At 36.9% G+C, this 18,301-nt stretch overlaps 1 protein-coding gene across 9 annotated transcripts in view; it reads left to right on the top strand.

Annotated features, from left to right (window-relative positions):
• Positions 1–18,301, top strand: part of AHI1 (Abelson helper integration site 1) — a 91,342-nt gene that overhangs the window by 35,954 nt on the left and 37,087 nt on the right. For all 9 annotated transcript variants that reach the window (XM_065057072.1, XM_065057074.1, XM_065057071.1 and 6 more), the window contains 2 exons: positions 260–462; positions 7,921–8,038. In XM_065057072.1, the coding sequence (XP_064913144.1) occupies positions 260–462; positions 7,921–8,038 (321 nt within the window). The remainder of the gene's footprint in view (positions 1–259; positions 463–7,920; positions 8,039–18,301) is intronic.

The following is an 18,301-nucleotide window of genomic DNA, read 5'->3' as shown; positions in this document are numbered from 1 at the left end:
TACAAAAATACCAGTTCTGTGTGAGAGGTTACCAAGCACAGGTAACAGAAGGGAGACATGATCAGTAAGAGTTAGGGGGAAGTGGGGTAGTTCGGGGAAAATTTCGTGGCATTTTCAAGTTTTCCCTGTAGCACTATTAGTACAGATTCTGATGGTGTTTCACTGAAGACATGTCTGATGAAATGACAGTGACCAATTACTTTTTCTCTGTGGCAAAGTGAGGCTTCACCTGACACATTAATATTTGTTATTTCTACAGTTGCACAACAGGAAGCTGAACTCGTAAAAGATCTCAGTTCATCACTTTCCACAGCTGCACCAAGAGGGCCACAGCTCTGTAGTAGTTTTTCTGAAATTCCTATACAACAAAGTGCACTGATGTCTCCAGCAGATCAGTTTGTCAACGTTGCAAGAGCATCAATGAGAATGCAGAAGGTGAAACAAAAACTTGATTCTGTTATGGTAAGTCAAATTTAATTGATTTCTAGAAGTATATGGTCTCCGCAGTCAAAGTTCATATTCTGGGGCTGGTATGTGTAACAAAAGGTATATATGTAGCCTTGGGATTTGTTCCTCAGAAATTAGTATAGCTCTCACAAATATTAATGCACCTATAAGTAGCTCTTTAAAAGAGATTAATTGCATAAAATCATGTATTTATAACAAAGGATGTTTTCTGTCAATGCTCATTGCCATTCATATGATCTACTCCATAGATCATTATGGCTGAGCATTTTTTTTTTTTCCTTCTTCTCTATTCACCTTTAGAATTGTTTGTGGCATAAAGGGCAGGGGAAGGCTACAGGGCTTACCTGTATGGGAGATCATCATGGGCTGCCCTGTGCTGGGCACAGCCATTTCCAGCAAGTTCCACAGAGAACAATATTGAGCAAGTGCACAACTGAAATTGGAACCAAAACTGAAGAGCATATAGATCCTCTGTGAAAACATATTTAAGAAATGTTGGTAGCTACTAGGGACGAGAGACACCAGGGCAGAGGAGGAAAGCCAAAGGAAAACATGTCAGGAGGCACAATACAGGAGAATACAGGAGGAGGGATGTGATGAGGCATGAAAGAAGAGAAGACATAAGGAGGCACAAAGGTGATTCAGAAGACAGTGATGCACAAATGGAGGTACAGGGAGAGAAAATGGAGTAGGCCTGAAGGGAGAGACTGGAGGAGATGTCTGAGGACATGCTGAAGAAAACACAGGAAGAAGTATATCTCTGAAAGGACTGAAACCCATGAGGAACCCACGCTGGACAGGTGTGATCCCTGAGGGGATTTTGGCTGGTGAAGACATGCACTAAAGCAGTTGAAAGGGGTAAGAAACAAAGAGAAGCAAAAAGAGCTCACCACTCCACACTAATCTTGCTGTCCTGCACTGCCCATCACCTTACCAAAGGGACTGAGTGTAACAATGGCAAAAGCAAGGAGACTGGGAACTAAGAAGGAGAAGAGAGAGATGTCTGAAGCAAAGTTGAGACATCATCTGGGTCTTCTGACTGTGGGCATTTCCAAACAGTACAGTATGGTGTTTGAAAGAGCCCATGCAGTCTGATGTCTGTCACAGACAGTGATGATTATAAAAAACGGAGAGTGTTACCTTGTAGGACTTTATGAACCACTGAGACATTTGGAATAGATTTCTTTTCATTGAAAAGACTCTTGATATTTGTCTTTTCAGTGATCCAGCATGAGAGTCAGGATATCATGATATGGTGATATCTCCTTTGCAAGCAGAGATAGGGTCGTTCCTTGCAAATGGGTACAGTATTGCCTACCTGCATTATCAGAGATTCTGGACAGCCTCAGACTACGATATATCAACACTAAAACTTAAAATTTCTACTAAATTGTAATTGGGAAATGCAGTTTTGGATGCACACAAATCCATTTTTCATGTGAAAAAATGCTGTAGATATGTAGGTGCAGGCTTTATTGGAGGGCTTGTTATAATGCATACTCTCATAAATGCTTTGCTAAAGTGTTTGTCAAAGTAAGCCTCATAGAGGTTGTTACTCAACCGCATATGTGAGAATGTGCTAATATGTCTGAGTACAGAGAAGTGAAAACAGAGAAAGGAGTCTTTATTAAGCCACACACAGGGTGGCAGGCTGCCCTGTGATAGGTTTGGAATATGACATTCCAAATGAGAAGGCAGGTGTTATCTTGTATGTATTCATCTGACGGGAAAAAATAAAAGGGAACTGGAAACTACGTAGGCTGTTAATTGGTCTTTGGGTCAGGTTTGCATGTCAATGCCTTGTCACAGACATGTAGGGATTACCATGTTGGGACGAGCATGTTGGCAGCATACCTTGTAGACAGTAAACCTGGCCTGAGGTCATGCCTGTGGCCATATTTTATGAGACAAAAGTGCTGGAACCTCTGAACAGCAGATCTGCCAACATGGGGTCTCTGGGTTCAGTGTGTGTGAACTTAACAGTGGTAATTAATGGATATAAAATTAACTCATAAATGCAAAGTTTTGAGGTCTACGAATTAGATATATGGTTTGAAAACGTAATAAGAATACATTAAAACTTGATTTAAGGTAGAGAGAGAATATTCTGATGTTGTATGAGCTTGGATTTTTGTGTTGTGGCCAGTGCTTCCTTATCAGGTCACTTTAGAACCAATGTTTTTTCTTTTTTACTTTTCTTTTTTTTTTTTTTCTTCTTTGCTACTTAAACAGGAACCTCAGTGAATGATAGAGGAAGTTTCTTTTCTTCTCCTCTGCAACTTTACCATTCTTGTTAGCCCAGAAAATGTGTAATTAGAACCAAGAGTAGACTACTGGGCTAAAGCTTTAGCAGGAAAAGCTCAGACATTTTGTTACAAAAGGTAAATATTAATTTCTCTATGAAACCAGAATGCAGAATTGGCTACTTTACCAGGCAATTAGAGTATAGTGAGCCTTGGCAGCAATTATCTCTGCCTCAAGGAACTAATGCTAATGTTATGTTTCTATTCACGGAAGTTTTTGATAGGAAAACACTTAACCTGTCTCTACTCACTGAAAGAAGTCATAAGTGCTTTTCATTCACTGTTACTTTTTTTTTATTTAAAACTTCTCTTCCATTCAGCAATTAAAATACCTGTTTATAACTTTGCCTAACAGGAGGGTGATATATGTAGATTATGTGATTATGCAGATATAGGGAGAAGGGCTTCTTTTACAGGTATAACATCCTAGCTCTGAAATCGTGATTTTTAGATGTCAAAATTTTCATGCTGTAATTTGAAGGACGAGAAGAAACCTTTGTAGTGCTTAAGGATAGCATCTATATGTACTCTGTCATACTAGTCCTGGAGTCAATTATATGTTGGCTGCTTCATTGCTTAATATGCGAATACGTCTAAATTAATTAAAAGGATGTTTGGCTTTTCCAGTCTTTACTTTGGAATGTATATCTGAAGAATGTTATTAAAAGGCTATCAAAGTGGTCACCAAACTTCTGATACTCAGAGGGTTTTAAGTTCAGTATTAGACAAATAGAATGTAAAAGTATTTTTTCCCATGTACAGAACTACTTAAAACTGCTTGAAATCTTTTTGTCCTGTGAGTGCATTAACTAATATGCCTGAATTCTTTAAGGGAGCAGGTACTGTGAGAGAATCCAGCACCTTATACCTTGGATTGCATCAAATGTACTCAACTTCCATCATTAAGCTGTATGACTATAAAGTATGTTCATATATGATGTTTGGTATAGTATACATCAAATACTATACTGTCTAGTCCTTCCAGAAGATCTCCTTTCAGAATTTAGTTGAGATTCAAAATATATCTTGTTGTGTGAAAACAGAATAGAATTTAAAGCCACTGCTTTTCAAAAAAAAAAAAAAAAAAAAAATCCAGCCTTTTTAGTGAACGCATAGACAATACTATCTAAACCATGAAGTGGAAGAAGCTGGAACCTTCTCGTTTTGTCTTCAACAAAGACCTAGCAGCAGAACTGGATGCCAGAGCAGTGTGTATTTTTTATGCTATCATTGTCAGTCTTGTAGGAATCTGTCCTCCAGATAATCTTGGTTTTGGCAGATTCCGAAATACTATTCTTGGCTTCTGGGTTTTAGGGCAGCTCTGGAAGAAAAGAATTCTCTAATAACTTACTACAACTTCTACCTGAAGATGAAATCTTCATTATATATAAAACACTGAAGGTTCTTGTTAAAACATTACCAATTCTTTGAATGTTTACAGCCAACAACAAGGTGATGCTGCAATGTCTCTGCAGGCTGGAATAGCTTTTTTACTTGATTGTGTCTGCAATACAAAATTTTGTCTATGGACTGTCAAGCCTTTGCTTGAGCCCTTCTAACACTAAACTTGATTGAAACTGACATTGCAAATTTTAAAGCTGTGGTACTGTACTCCTGTACTCCTACTTTAAGCATTATTGCCGATATATTTTCTTCCACTGAGGAAAATAGCAGTATTTATGTATTGGTTTTATTTCTAATTCAGTTGTCAATTTTTACATTCTTAGGAATCATGGTGTAATAACCTGTTTAAACCATCTTTAAAAACAGTGTCCTAGAGACTAAAGTTTCAAAAGGGAAACCTAAAACTAAAAAAAATAAGAGGTAGGGTAGAGCTGGCCAACTCAATTGGACTTGCAAGTATATATGGAAATGTCAATTATATTGGTTACAAAGGTCATAAAGTTGCATTCTCAGGAAAAAAAGATAAATTGTTATTGTCAGCTTGTCAAGCCTTGCAGTATTCTGGTTTTTGTCTCATGCGATTCACTTTTAACGTGAAAACTAGTTCCACTGAAATTGTGTATTTGCATAATTTGCATAAAGCTACCCTAACACACAAAAAAATGCAAATCAGCTTTATTTAAACTTGAGGGAAAATATGTAGGTGCCCTTTTTCATTATAAAGACTACATGAATGTTACAACTCAGTTTTACTCAATTCAGGATAATAGTAAACTTAGTCTTTGATAAAGCTGTGGTTTGTGCATGAAGCAAGCGGAGCCTGTTGTGAAAAATAAGTAGATTGATGGTTGGCTATCTTAGCCAACTTTACTCGTTGTTGTAAAGGCATTAAGCAATGTCTTCCCACAGCGTGCATTTCAAAAAAACCTGATTGCTTCACTCTGTTCTATAGGTAGTCTTATGTCTGTCTGTGTTAGGAAAGTTAATTATTCTTCATAGCACAATGCAGTTCACCTGGAAATAGTTCTGCTGAATCATTAGTCCACATTTATTAGCTGAGTGGTTCCTTCTTCTGCTTCAATGTTGTGGGTTTTTTTTCTCTTTAGGCCTTTTAGAGATTTAAATAATCCTTAAGAGCTAGTGGCAGAAAAGTCATAAACCCACTGATTTTTTGCATTTACTTTGGATGGCCTGTCTTTTATGCCTCACCTGTGCTGAGTTTCATTGCCATTAAGGGCAGGAATCAATCCCTCCTATAAGACTGCTTAAATTTAAAACTTTCTTTTTTGTATCACTTTTATAAAAATGTTTTTTATCTTGGACTTGAAGAGGAAGGAGTAGTTGTCAGATAGAACTTATTTTGGATTTTTAAAAGGCTGATTTTTAAAAATCTTCAGGAGTGTATTTTCAGTCTTCTAATGTATGTGTTGATTGCATATGATTTCAAAGTATGCTATTTGGCATTTATAATGAGAGTATTTGGGTAATAGAGCAGGAAAATAAAGAACTGAATTAAATGCTGTACAGAAATAATTTACATACAGAGTTCCATATCTCTTCTATAATTCATTAAAGTACCACAACCAATGCAAGTTTCTCCTGATATTTTCCCCCCAGGATGAACCACAATAGGTCTTTTAAGTGCTAGTTTTGAGTGGTTTGCTTTGCTGTGTTTAGTTTGATTTCCAAAGGCGGATCCATCCAACCTGTCTTAATTCCCTGGTAGTATCTGAAAACAGCTTTTTGAAAGAGAAGTCCAGAAAGTTTCATATCAATACTTGGCTGGAAAACATACCTTTGTATCGCTGATGGTGTAGTGTGCACTCAGCAAGAAACTAATACAGCGGGAGATCTTCCCAGTTGTGTTACTGCAGAAAAAGGAGAAAAGGAGATTGAACACTGGGAAGGTGATCTCAACATGTTTGCAGAACAGCGTGTTTTTCTGTGCTCATGTAAACACATAAGCTAATGGCTTTCCATGGTATTTGTGTGTGTCGGAGAAAACTATATTGATAAAACTTACTTGTGTATGTAAATGCAAGAAAAGCAGATTGTTTTCGCTGTTGCTCAGAAAAACAGGCCTGTTCATTCTGTGTATATTTCAGAACCACTGTTTGCTAACGTTCTGTTAAATTTATGCACTGCAGTAAAATCTAGTTGGTTTAATGCTTTTCTATCATATTCAGTGGTTGATATGATTTTCTATCTTGCTCGTCTTTCTGGTCAGTTTTGGAGTACAGTCTTTACAATTGCGTGCAGTTGCTGAGGGAGTGCTTAACTAGTAAAAGACAATTTTTATTATAAACTTATTTCAATAGAATGAAATCTGTATTGCTACAGAAAAACCAGATACATTGAGATGAAGCTCTAGTATAGCAACACAGAGATGACAGCAGATATCCTCTATGGCCCAGTCAGATTACTCAACACACATTTTTAGTGCTGTATTACCTGCATCCCAGTACACCTGACAATGCCCAAATATTCTGCATTAGTGAAAGCTGTTCAACTATTTGTTATTAATTAAATGACAGAAATGGTAGTGTTATAATTTATATCACTTCTGGAAATAAGCCACTGATTCACTTCGTTTTAGCTGCCTCCTTTCTTTAAACTGAATATACAAGGTAGTAGTTATTAATAGAAAATTTAAAAATTGTCATTGTTCTGTTTTGAACCACGACTAAAGTTTAAAGGTCTGATGTAGAGTTTACAGAGGCCAAAGGGAGTGATCCACAGGGTGTGGGCTTTTAGTTGGATTCAGTGACCATATTCATTCATTCTATATTGTGAAATAGGCTTTACTTTTGATAGGGTCAATAATTATGGGGATTTAATGTAAATAACTCTCAAAAATTTTAGCATATGAATCTATTTTGTTGAAGAAAGTTACAAATATTTTATTTAAGGCCTATTTTCTTTCCTCTTTGGCTGTGTTATCAAGTCAGCCAGTGAAAATATGTTTAAGAAACAGTAAAATTCTCAACTGGCTCACATTAAAAGCGTAAGATTCTTAAAATATATATTCTTATATAGGCCATATTGAATAATGTATAGATAATGAGTAAAGTTTGGGAAAGGTTTTTGCTTTGTGATAGCTGCATGTATGTGAAGAAACTCCATAGCAAACCAAATTTTAACTACATTATCTTTGTTTCTATGCAAATTGGGACTGCAGTTTAGGTAAACTGTGTAGTTTACCTAAAGCAAGTGCCTGTTCTTTTAGTCTAAGTATGCCTTACTGATGTGCAGAAAGGGGTTTCTTGTTAGGACTGGTTTACCTTTCTTTTTTTTCCCTCACTCTCATTCTAATATTGAGTAATCTTTGTATATGTAGTTTGAGTACTCAAAAATGGGAACTTATTTTCCATTTACAAGTTTATAACCATATATAAATGTCTTCTTTTTCTTTTTTTTTTTTTTTTTTTTTTAATACATGATGATGCAATGAAATGCCAGTTGATACAGTACTGCTTGAGAGTTTTTGTCCACATGTAAACATGCAATTCATTTTATTCGGTGTGTCAATAATTTTTCCAAGTCTGTTATCTCCAAATATTCTAAAAAACAAACATACAAAAGAACTCCATCATTTCAATTGTTATTTATCATTGACTTGGATCCTATTTTTCTCCTGGATTTTGATACTTATTTACAATAAGTAAATATTTCTTTTCTAGCTGTTGCATCAGTAAGTAACCCAGGAAATTACACTTCACTTTCTGATTTGTCTTTCCTATTACAGGCAAGCTCAAATCTCTCACTTCCTGCACCATCATCGCTGCCACCACACTCCAAGCTAAGTCTTACAGGCACTCTGAGCAGTCCACTAAATCCTCTGTATTCTTTCGCTACTAAAAGTGGTAAGTTTCTTTCTTAATTTCTTCTCTCTCTGTAGGTAATAACTTCCGTGAGGATTTTTTCCTGCCTTTTTAAGTTTTGCTGTGCAACTCTTTCAGAGAGTGTCCTGGCTGTTAAATGTGGTATTGTTCATATCATTCAGTGTGATACAGTACAATACTGATATATATTCCTCCATCATACATTTTCTCTTTAAGCTGTACCCTTATGATTGGACTTGATTATCTTAAGAGTCTCTTCCAACCAAAATGATTCTATGATTTATTAGTGCTGTAAGTTCCTAGAACAGTATGGAATTGGACAGGTGTACTCTTTGATGGGCAAAAAACTGGCTGTATGGCCAGGCTCAGAGAGCTGTTGTGAATGGAATTAAATCCAGTTCATTGTTGGTCACAAGTGGTGTTTCCCAGTGCTCAGTATTGGGGCCAGTCCTCTTTAATCTCTTTATCAGTGATCTGGATGAAGGGATTGAGTGCACACTCAGTAAGTTTGCAGGTGACAGCAAGTCGGAGTGTTGATCTGCTTAAGCATAGGAAGGCTCTACAGAGGGTTATGGACCACCTGGATTGATGGGCCAAGGGCAATTGTATGAGGTTCAACCAGGCCAAGTGCCAAGTCTTGCACTTGGGTCACAACAACTGCAGGCAACGCTACAGGCTTGGGAAGAGTGACTGGAAAGCTGCCCAGAGGAAAAGGACCTGGGGGTGCTGGTCAGCAGCCAGCTGAACATGAGGCAGCAGTGTGCCCAGGTGGCCAAAAAGGCCAACAGCATCCTGGCTTCTATCAGGAATAGTGTGGCCAGCAGGACCAGGGCAGTGATTGTCCCACTGTACTCAGCACTGGTGAGGCCCTACCTTTAATACTATGTTCAGTGTTGAACCACTGACTACAAGAAAGACACTGAGGTGCTGGAGAGAGTGTGGAGGAAGACAATGAGGCTGGTGAGTGGTCTGGGGAAGAAGTCTTATGAGGAGCAGTTGAGGGAACTGGGGCTGTTTAGCCTGGAGAAAAAGAGGCCAAGGGGAGACCTTATCGCTCTCTGCAACTACCTGACAGGAGGTTGTAGCAAGGAGGGTGTTGGTCTCTTCTCCCAGATAACAAGTGATAGGACAAGACAAAATGGCCTCAAGTTGCACCAAGGGAGGTTTAGATTGGATATTAGGAAACATCTCTTCATGGAAAGGGTTGTCAGGCATTGGAACAGGCTGCCCAGGGAGGTGGTGGAGTCAAAATCTCTGGAGGTGTTTAAAAGACGCATAGATGTGGTGCATAGTGGGGGCATAGTTTAGTCATACTTGGCAGTGTTAGGTTAATGGTTGAGCTTGATAATCTTAAAGGTTTTTTCCAACCACAACTATTCTATGGTATTGATAAGAAGGTAAGCAATGAAATGATGCATTTTTGTGATACTTACTTTGCTAAAAATATGTTGCATTGATAATCACAATATTTAATAATAAAATTGATAATTTCACAGCCTTTTTTTTTTTTTTTTTTTTTTTGGGTACCTGTAAAATAAGAAAGAAAATTGGAACCTTAGTTTTGAAGTGGTTTTGTTTTCTGTCTTTGACAAGAGTAAAAATAAGTCCAGAGGAGGGTGGAATATATGTTGGAACTAAAAACAGGGAATAGAGATTTAAAATGAAGATAATAAAGATAGGAATAGTCTTTATAATTATATAGAATTATCTCCTAAAGGCAGACAATTTTCTTCACAAATCAAGTTATGATTACTTTTTCTGAGCAGCAGTGGAAAAGTTCCTTAGCATGGATTAAAAGATTGACCACTAGTCTCAGAATCACTCTTAGTTACTAATTCACAATGCAGATGGCCATACACCAATTAACTTCTGCATTTCCATTTTCTACCTTAACAAAAGAGCTCAGAGCCGTAACGATATTAATCTATTGCACAACAGATGCGTATTGTTTCCATAGTGTGTAAATCTTACAGAAACAGCAGAATATATTTGCTGTCTTACATATTGTGGATATTTAAAATAAGTGGACTAACCCTTTAAAGAACATGAATACATACTGTAAGTTTTTTTTTTTAGTGTCTATACTTAAGAGTGCTCAAACAAGCACATTTTGTTGCCTTGAGTTTTACTTCATGCGGAAGCACAGATAAGTATGTTGATGGAGACTTCTTGAATAGTATGAACAAACATAAAATATGTTGTAGCTGTTTGTGTGTGCTCCCAATGTAGCTGTGTCCAAAACTAATATTTGAAGGCAGCCTACAGGTAGGGGATGTTATTTATGCAAGGGAAGCATAGTAGAAAAGAGATACATTTTAATGGTCTTTCAACAGTCAATGAAAGCAATGAAAAAAAAGAACTTTAGGGGAAAAAGACCATAAAAATACTAGTGGACCACAACTGAAATAGGTTTGCCTGTAAGAAAATATTTTAAAATCCTAAATTATATTTGTCATTTTGAGGGCCTCCAAATTGTTCTGCTGTGATAGAGTGAGAAAGATTTACTCAGTTATTTCAACTTCACCCATTGCTTTTAAAGTGTGAAGATAGGTACTTGTCTTCATAGCTCCTAACTGCCAGTTTAATTTTACTTTTGAGTAATAGAAAATCTGTACTTAAACAGATCTGTTGTTTTATGGATTGTGCTGGAAGCACAAAACCTTTCTTTTCTGTGTTGGTTTCATATACACAATATATATGTTTTTCTGTACTTATGTTATTGGGATGTTGCATTGTTAACAACTGTCTGTAATACTTCATTTTTGTCCAGCAGATGGTTACATATTCTTGAGGGTTATGTTGTTAGTTATTCAGTCTTCTCAATTTCACACTTTCCTGTCACATTTTGCCGTGTATTTAATGCTTCTTAAAACAAAATGCATTACAAAATCCATTACAGTCGCTACAGGCAGCATGTGTAAAGCTCTGTTAGCAATCTTTTTAACTATGTAACTGGTGTATGTGTGTGCTGTATTAACTTGATAAGGTTGTAGATGATGTCTTGTGATATGGACAGTCTAGTAGGCTGGATACATGTAGCACTTTCTCCTTTTAACAAGATGATTTAATTATTTAGGTAGAAACTGTAGAAAAATGGGTTGTCCCTGTTTGTAATTTATGGGCAGTAGCTATCTGCAGTAATACTGCAGATCCTTTCAAACTTTTAGATCTTCTTGTATCCAGATATGTTTGCAGAAATAGCTCAAAGTAATTTTGTAATACTTAAAAAAAAAAAAAAAGTAATATTCACTACTATGCATTTTAAACATGCCTGTTGATTTTAGCAGTATACTCACAAACATAACATGTTTTGGCTTTTCTTCAAGTACATACTTTCACATGTATGTAGGCTTTCATGAAGCCCCAGTCCATATTCTGCTATTTACCTTCCTCACTTCCCTCAAGATCACTTATCTCATGGTCACTGAGGCAGGGCTGCCTTTGTCTTCAACCAGTCTTGCCTTATTCATTATTAGCATGCTCAGGGGTGCAGCCCCATTAGTCAGCCTGTCCAGCATCTGTATCAAAAAGTTGTCCCCAGTGCATTCTAGAAGTCTGAATGGCTTGTAGCCTGTGTTTTTGTCTTTCTAGCAGATATTGAGGTGAATAAAAACCTCCATGAGATTCAGGATCTGTGATGGTGAGACTTCTCACTCTGTTTAAAGAAGGCTTTATCCACTTCCTCTTCTTGATCAGGCAGACTTTAGCAGGTGCCCCCCATAATGCCCATATTTTTGACATCTCTTCCAATTCTGACCCATAGGCTCTTGAAGAACTTGTCACCTGCTCCATAGCTCTACACATTTGAGCCTCTTCTCCCTTCGCTACAGCACTCTCCATTCTTGTCTTTTCTATCAGTCCTTCCTAAAGAGCCTGTGTCCACAGGTTCTCACAACACTCCAGTCAAACAGTAAGAAACATACACATATAAATATTCCATTTGAAGGAAAAATTCATGAAACACTGAAAACATGTTTCATTGCCATTTATCATTCTAATATAGCCACTTCCCTCAGCAACACTATTTTGTGAAAGCTAACTTGAGTTACTTGGAAACCATTTGAGTTCATATGTCCCTGAATTTTCATAGTGTGATAGCAAAGATGCTTCTTATTTCAGTCTTCTCTTTGTTCTATAATGTTTTAGAGTCTTGACTGAGCACCTCTTTCTGACTATTTAATTAATTTTTTAAAAAGCTGAACTGTTATCTTTATGAAGTGACTCCACATAGAGTTAAACAATCTGCTAGAGATTGGTTTTCTGCATGCTCAGCTGCTGCAACTTCTAATTGTAAACTAATATCAGATCCTTCCTTGTTTCCTTAAAGATTTTGCTCAGTTTTGGGTTTTTTTGTCTGTGATCTTGAGTTTTACATGTGATGCTTAGATATCTTAACTTTGTTCTAAATCAAATAATTTGTTGTTTAATCATCAAATAGAAGGCTTCAGTGCCGTTCACAAGCACAGAATGTTCTTTATGTGAGATGAGTAAAGTCAATATCACGGTATCATTGTCATGGGAAGGCACCTCTGGAAACCATATAGCCCAACCCTCCTGCTCAAAGCAGGTTCACCTAGAGCAGGGTGCTCAGGACCACGTCCAGTTGGGTTTTGAGTATCTGGAAGGGTGGAGGCTCCACAACATCCCTGGACGGTGCATCACAATGTTTAACCATTTTCACAGTAAAGGGGGTTTTTTCTTACGTTTAAATGGTATTTTGTGTATTTCAGTCTGCATTGGTGTGTGAGATTATTCCTCCCAAATGCAGGACTTTGCATGTCCTTTTAGTTGAACTTTGTGAGGTTCTTGGTGACCCATTTCTGCAGCCTGTCAAGATCCCTCTGAATGGCAGCACATCCCTCTGGTGTGTCAGCCACTGCTCCCAGTTTTTCATCACCTGCAAGCTTGCTGAGGGTACACTCAGTCCCGTCATCCAGGTCATTAATGGAGACGTTAAACAGTATGGACCCCAGTGTCGACCCCTGAAGTGCACCACTAGTGACTGGTCTCCAGTTAGATTCCATGCAAATGGTTACAAACCTTCGATCCCTGCATCTCAGCCAGTTTTCAGTCTGCTGCGCTGCCCGCCTGCACAGTCCATACTCCATCAGGTTGTCTATGAGAATCTTTTGGGAGGCAGTGTTGAAAGTCTTGCTAAATTCAAGGTTAACAACATCTACTGCTTTTCCATTAATGCTATAGAATGCTGTGTGAGAGAGACATCTGAAGTTTTGTCAAGAGTATGGTTAGGATTACTAGGAAAAAGTAATGAGTTTTGACAAATAGTAATTAACGAAGTAGGTACCACAAAGCAGATACAAGAACATGTATGAACTTGTTTCTTACACTTTAAGTACAAAACACGTCATTAGCAAGATTTCTTAAAATTTAACAAAATTAATTTAAATTTAAGAAAATGTCTTGTCTACCTTCTCACAAAGATTGTGTCAAATTTGAGAGGAAGGCACAGAATTTAGATTTTCTTAGTGTTCATCCTGATAAGCTGTCAGTCAGAATTTTTCATTAAGCATGTTACTCATGCTGCCAAATCAGGGGTTTTTTATGTCTGCCTCAGTAAAGCTGCATTTGTGCAGAGAACTATTTCAATCATTTGGAAGGTTTTCTAGATGTGTGTCTTTAGAGAAAGTCAACTACTTTGAGTTTTACATTTGTAACTTAGATTCATGAAGTCTTACAGCTGGCCCTATTTTTCACTCTACTCAAATTTTGCCATGTTGTATATATAACAGATTATTCTTACTTGGTTGTTGTACTAAATGTACCAAGTACACTTTAGGAAATCTGTCTCTAAAAAAGTATGTGATGTTTAAGCTTGCTGAACTTTTTTTATTATTTTTGTAACAAGAAAATTTGTCTAGGACCTGCCTTTGATAGTCAGAATTGAGGATTGACCTTCCTTGTGCTGTATAGCTCTGCTTGTGCTTATATTTCAGTGCTAGTTTTTTCATACCCATTCTGCAGTGCTGTTCTGCAGCACTGCACTGTAGCATCATCCAGGACCTTGTCTTAGACATTCCTAGCTTTTCCTTGTTGTGTTCTCATCTTCGTACTTTCTTCCAGGATAACCCATTTCCTAGTTGTTATTTTTTAAACAAGTAAGGAAGTAGCAAAAGCTCCAGCTTTCAGTTACCCATTCCCTGAGACACTGAAATCCACTCTGGTTTTTTCTGCCTTCCCTCCTTAAGATTGTGAACATCTTTGGACAGTGAAATCACCTTTTTATACTCTCAGACACTGTTTTGCAGATCCGTGGCATTCCATAAAAGGAACAGTCTGCTTTTTTAGGCTCTGTTCAACAGTGACTCTTCAGTAACTCCCACTGTGTTCAGGGCATGTTTTCTAAAATAAGTTTTAGGTTTCAAGTAATTGTAATTAGCAGTGACCCTAATTGTTAACTATGTGGGAAATTGAAGCTCGGCTGTAAATACTGCACAGATCTTTCCACTAAAATTTTGACTTCAATAAGACCAGTTATTATAATTAAACTTGCTCTTGAAAATTAATTACGTATGTGCTAGAAACGTGATGGTTCTTGTATCTTTAAAAAAAAATCTCAAAAACAAAACACACAACGCTTTGGCAGGGTTGAGAACAATTAGAAATTTTCTCTCCATTAACACAACTGACAGTCAAAGGTGTTTTCCACCTATCTGTCTAAAGGGAAAGCTTCAAAGCACTTTTTCCTTGCTCTCTGAAGATATTAACAAAATTGATTTTACATTTAAGTCCTCTGTTATATTTGATAGCTATTTAAAACTTCTTTTTTCAGTCTTAAGCAAACAGTGAAATAGGTTACTACATCAAAGACATGAAAAATATTTATATATCTGCTAAATGCTCTTAAAATACTATTTTGATTCTTGTTTTTTTTTAGAAGCTGAAAAAGGAGGTACATCAAGCAGCAAAATTCACATTTTTGCAGAGAATACTGCAGAAACACTGTCAAAAGTTACACCCTCATATGTACATGGGTATCACTGATAAATTTTTTTTCAGTATTTCATATTTTCTCCCCAACTGTCTAATATCTGTCTTCAGTAATACCACAGTCCTGGAGGACTTTAATGTTTTTATCTGTTTGTCTGGGGGGGTATTTGTCTTGCTTCTGACATAATTTTGTGCCACTCAAGAAAGAATGTGTGTAGAAGGAGTTCAATGTGGCCTTTTCATCTCTTACTAAGAAATTGTTAGGGGAGGAAAAACTCATGCAAACTACCATTGAAAATGTATCACATGAAAAATGGAATTACATTTTCCTATTAGAATAGGTTAGTTTTCAAATTTGAGAATAAACAGTAACCAGATATCCTGAAGAGATATTTAAAAAGTTGGCAAAGTCTATATTAATTCAAAATTGCATGTTTGTGTACTACGTAGCCCAAGTGTAATGTTAAATACAACATTTGTAGTATATCTCTGGCCATGTTTGGATACAGTTTGGTGGCATTTTCAAAGAGGACTGAGAATATGGATTGACAGACAGAAGATGACTAAGAGAAAGCAAGTGGTACAGCCAGCAGCACTGCTGGCTTTCCCACGCTGCTGTGCTGAAGTTAGATAATGCTGACCTTAGGGGACCATTTTTGTTTAGTGGGAGTGCCAGTAGGAGCGCCAGTTGTAGAAATCTGTTTACTGGGATCCAATCCATGCAGGCAAATTGAATTGCACACAGATCACTGAATACGTACCTTTTTCCTTTTTTTTTTTTTTATCCTAACATATTGCTGTAAATACTGTATTTTATCAGATTTTAAAGTGGGAGTGAAATTTCTTCCTATTCATTTTTTTAAAGAGAAATAGCTCAAGTGTGTGTCAGAGACTTCTTGTGGAGAATATAAACGTAAGAACAGAACTCTCGATTTTGTCTTGAAAGGATCTGGGTATTTGAAGATTCCATCCCCTATTCAACTGTAATGTGTGTTGCCTCATTAGCTCACCCAACAGCTTCATTTAGATTTGCTGTGATGGGGAAAGCAATTAAGCCTGCAGGGCTGCACAGATCAGAGCTATGGAAATGGTGTAGCAATTTGCCATAATATCTAAGTCATTTTGAGATACTTCTTTTTAGCCTCACATCTTAAAACTGGAGCAGGGGCATATTGTGGTGAAGAGTACCAAATACACACCTAAAAGTGGTCCAGTATCCAGGCCATTAGTTGAAAGTAGTTAGAGTGTAATGCAAGCTGCTTGGAGGAATAGGTGATGACGAAAGCTAATTTTCATTACTTTTATATAAGAAAATGCATACAAAAGGGAAGTAGGAATGGTTAATAATCTCACAAAGATGGTCTGTCATTATCATTAGTATCAGTGACTCTACTGGGCTTTTTTCTGTGATATTGATTAAGAAAATAATGAAGTGACATTGAGGCCTGCACAAAAGGCTTTTGGTATTTTTTTTCCCCCTGGTGGTCCAATATGTTTATCTTTCCCTGTTTATCCTTACTACTGCAGAGGGAGAAATGCAAGTTTCCTGTTCACCACAGGATGGTCTTAATGGCCTCAATGTGATCAGACAGTCCAGTGGAGCAAATATCTTTGATTAGTAGTGTGCCACTAGTTGTCTTCAAGTCTTAAAATGTATAGAAATACAGAACACTATTAGTATGTCCTGTAGAGGTGCTGCCAAAATAGAAAGTGGTCTAAGAATACATAAGAAGAAATGTTTGCAGAATGGTTAGCTTCCTGCAAGCTAAAGTCTGCTCGTAGTAGATTATGTCATGTGTTTGAAAAGGGTGAATGTGCATTAAGATGAAAAAAATATGTGCCCAGTAGTTGCCTCTCACTTCTCAGTTATGTTTTTGTGTTTTAATACAATCTGCTGTTTTCCTGCTCTGTCATGTATTTGAAGAATTGATCCTTCCTGTCACATTTTTCAGAAATATAAGCTTTTAAAAACTTTCAAGAGAATTCTTCTAACAATTTTATGGGCATGGAATTTTTTTGAAATGTGGCCTTTTCATTTAATTCTAATGGGACAGTTTTCCAAAAGAACGGAGAATTTTGCCTATAGTTTTCTTTTGCATTCCTAAATGTAGACATATGAATTGCTTTTTGTCATTATAACAAGTCTCTAATTGCAACTTTGAAGAATTCTCACATTTTGCTGTTACTTGTAGAACTCAATTGCTTCTATTACAACTCTTTGATTGGATCAGTTTTCCTTCTTTTGGAAACTGAATTACTTAAACATCCCCACACACTGCAGTTTGGATAACAATAACGCTTGAAAACTTTTATGAGAAAGTACAGAAAAATAGCACTTTTAAAATGGACAAACTTGGCTTATTTTAGTCCCTAGTTTTTGAGTATGTCATACTGTGTGGGGTTTTTTCCTATTAACCAAAGATAATATGTTTACATTCATTACAAGGCTTTGCTTTAACTATAAAACACTGCATAATCACAGAGAAATTATTATAACAGATTAAGTTTTAGATCCAATTACTAGATTTTTCTCCTTACTTTTCAGAAGAGGGAAAAGGAACTGAGTAAAGTACCAGCTAAACAAAACAGATCAGATCTTCAGCAAGTGTGAACTGACTTAACTGCACTAAAATTAGGTTAAAATATTTTTACTAAAGCAGAAGAACATTAGATCTAAAATGCTTTTTATATATGTCTGTGTGCTGATTTGATTGGGAACTCCCCTGGGGAAAATGATCATTCATTTTAAGATATTTGTATCTTTCACTTTTACTTAGGGAAAAAGTGTAAGAGAGGAGGAAGAAAGAAAATAAAACTTTTATTACTAGTGGTATTATTATTTGCTCATAGCAGAATGGGAGAACTGAAAAATACAACTTTAAATATTTTTCTCACAGTTTTCTTTTAGAACAATAGAAACATCCATCACAAGATTTTTTTTTCATGCCTTTCTGGTTCTTTTATACGCTATTTTGCTATAGCATTTACATTTTGAAGAAACTGTGTCTCAGTTTCCTCAGTGCAAATAGTTTATGAAGGCTTGGTTGTCACCAGCAGCCAACCTTTGCATGTACTTCCCTGACTCTATTCCTTCTGCTCCATCACTAGAGCCATCTCTGGCATGTTCCACCTTGCAGCTGACTTTGGCAGTAAATAAAAGTTGAGAGTATCAGGACACAGCCATGCCCTCACTGTAGCCCACAGGCAGCTCAGGCGATTCTGCAGGGGAAAGAACTTCCTTAGAGCTCTGTGCCCTACTGTGCCATCAGCATCTGTTGCCAATGTCAAAATTTTGGCTCAAGGCACAAATACAGGACCTTCTTTTAAGGTAGAAGA

The sequence above is a fragment of the Columba livia genome, chromosome 3 (assembly GCF_036013475.1).
Source record: "Columba livia isolate bColLiv1 breed racing homer chromosome 3, bColLiv1.pat.W.v2, whole genome shotgun sequence".
NCBI classification, from domain to species: Eukaryota; Metazoa; Chordata; class Aves; order Columbiformes; family Columbidae; genus Columba; species Columba livia.
The sequence above is the reverse complement of the archived record's forward strand: the minus strand, read 5'-3'. Positions and strand labels throughout refer to the sequence as shown.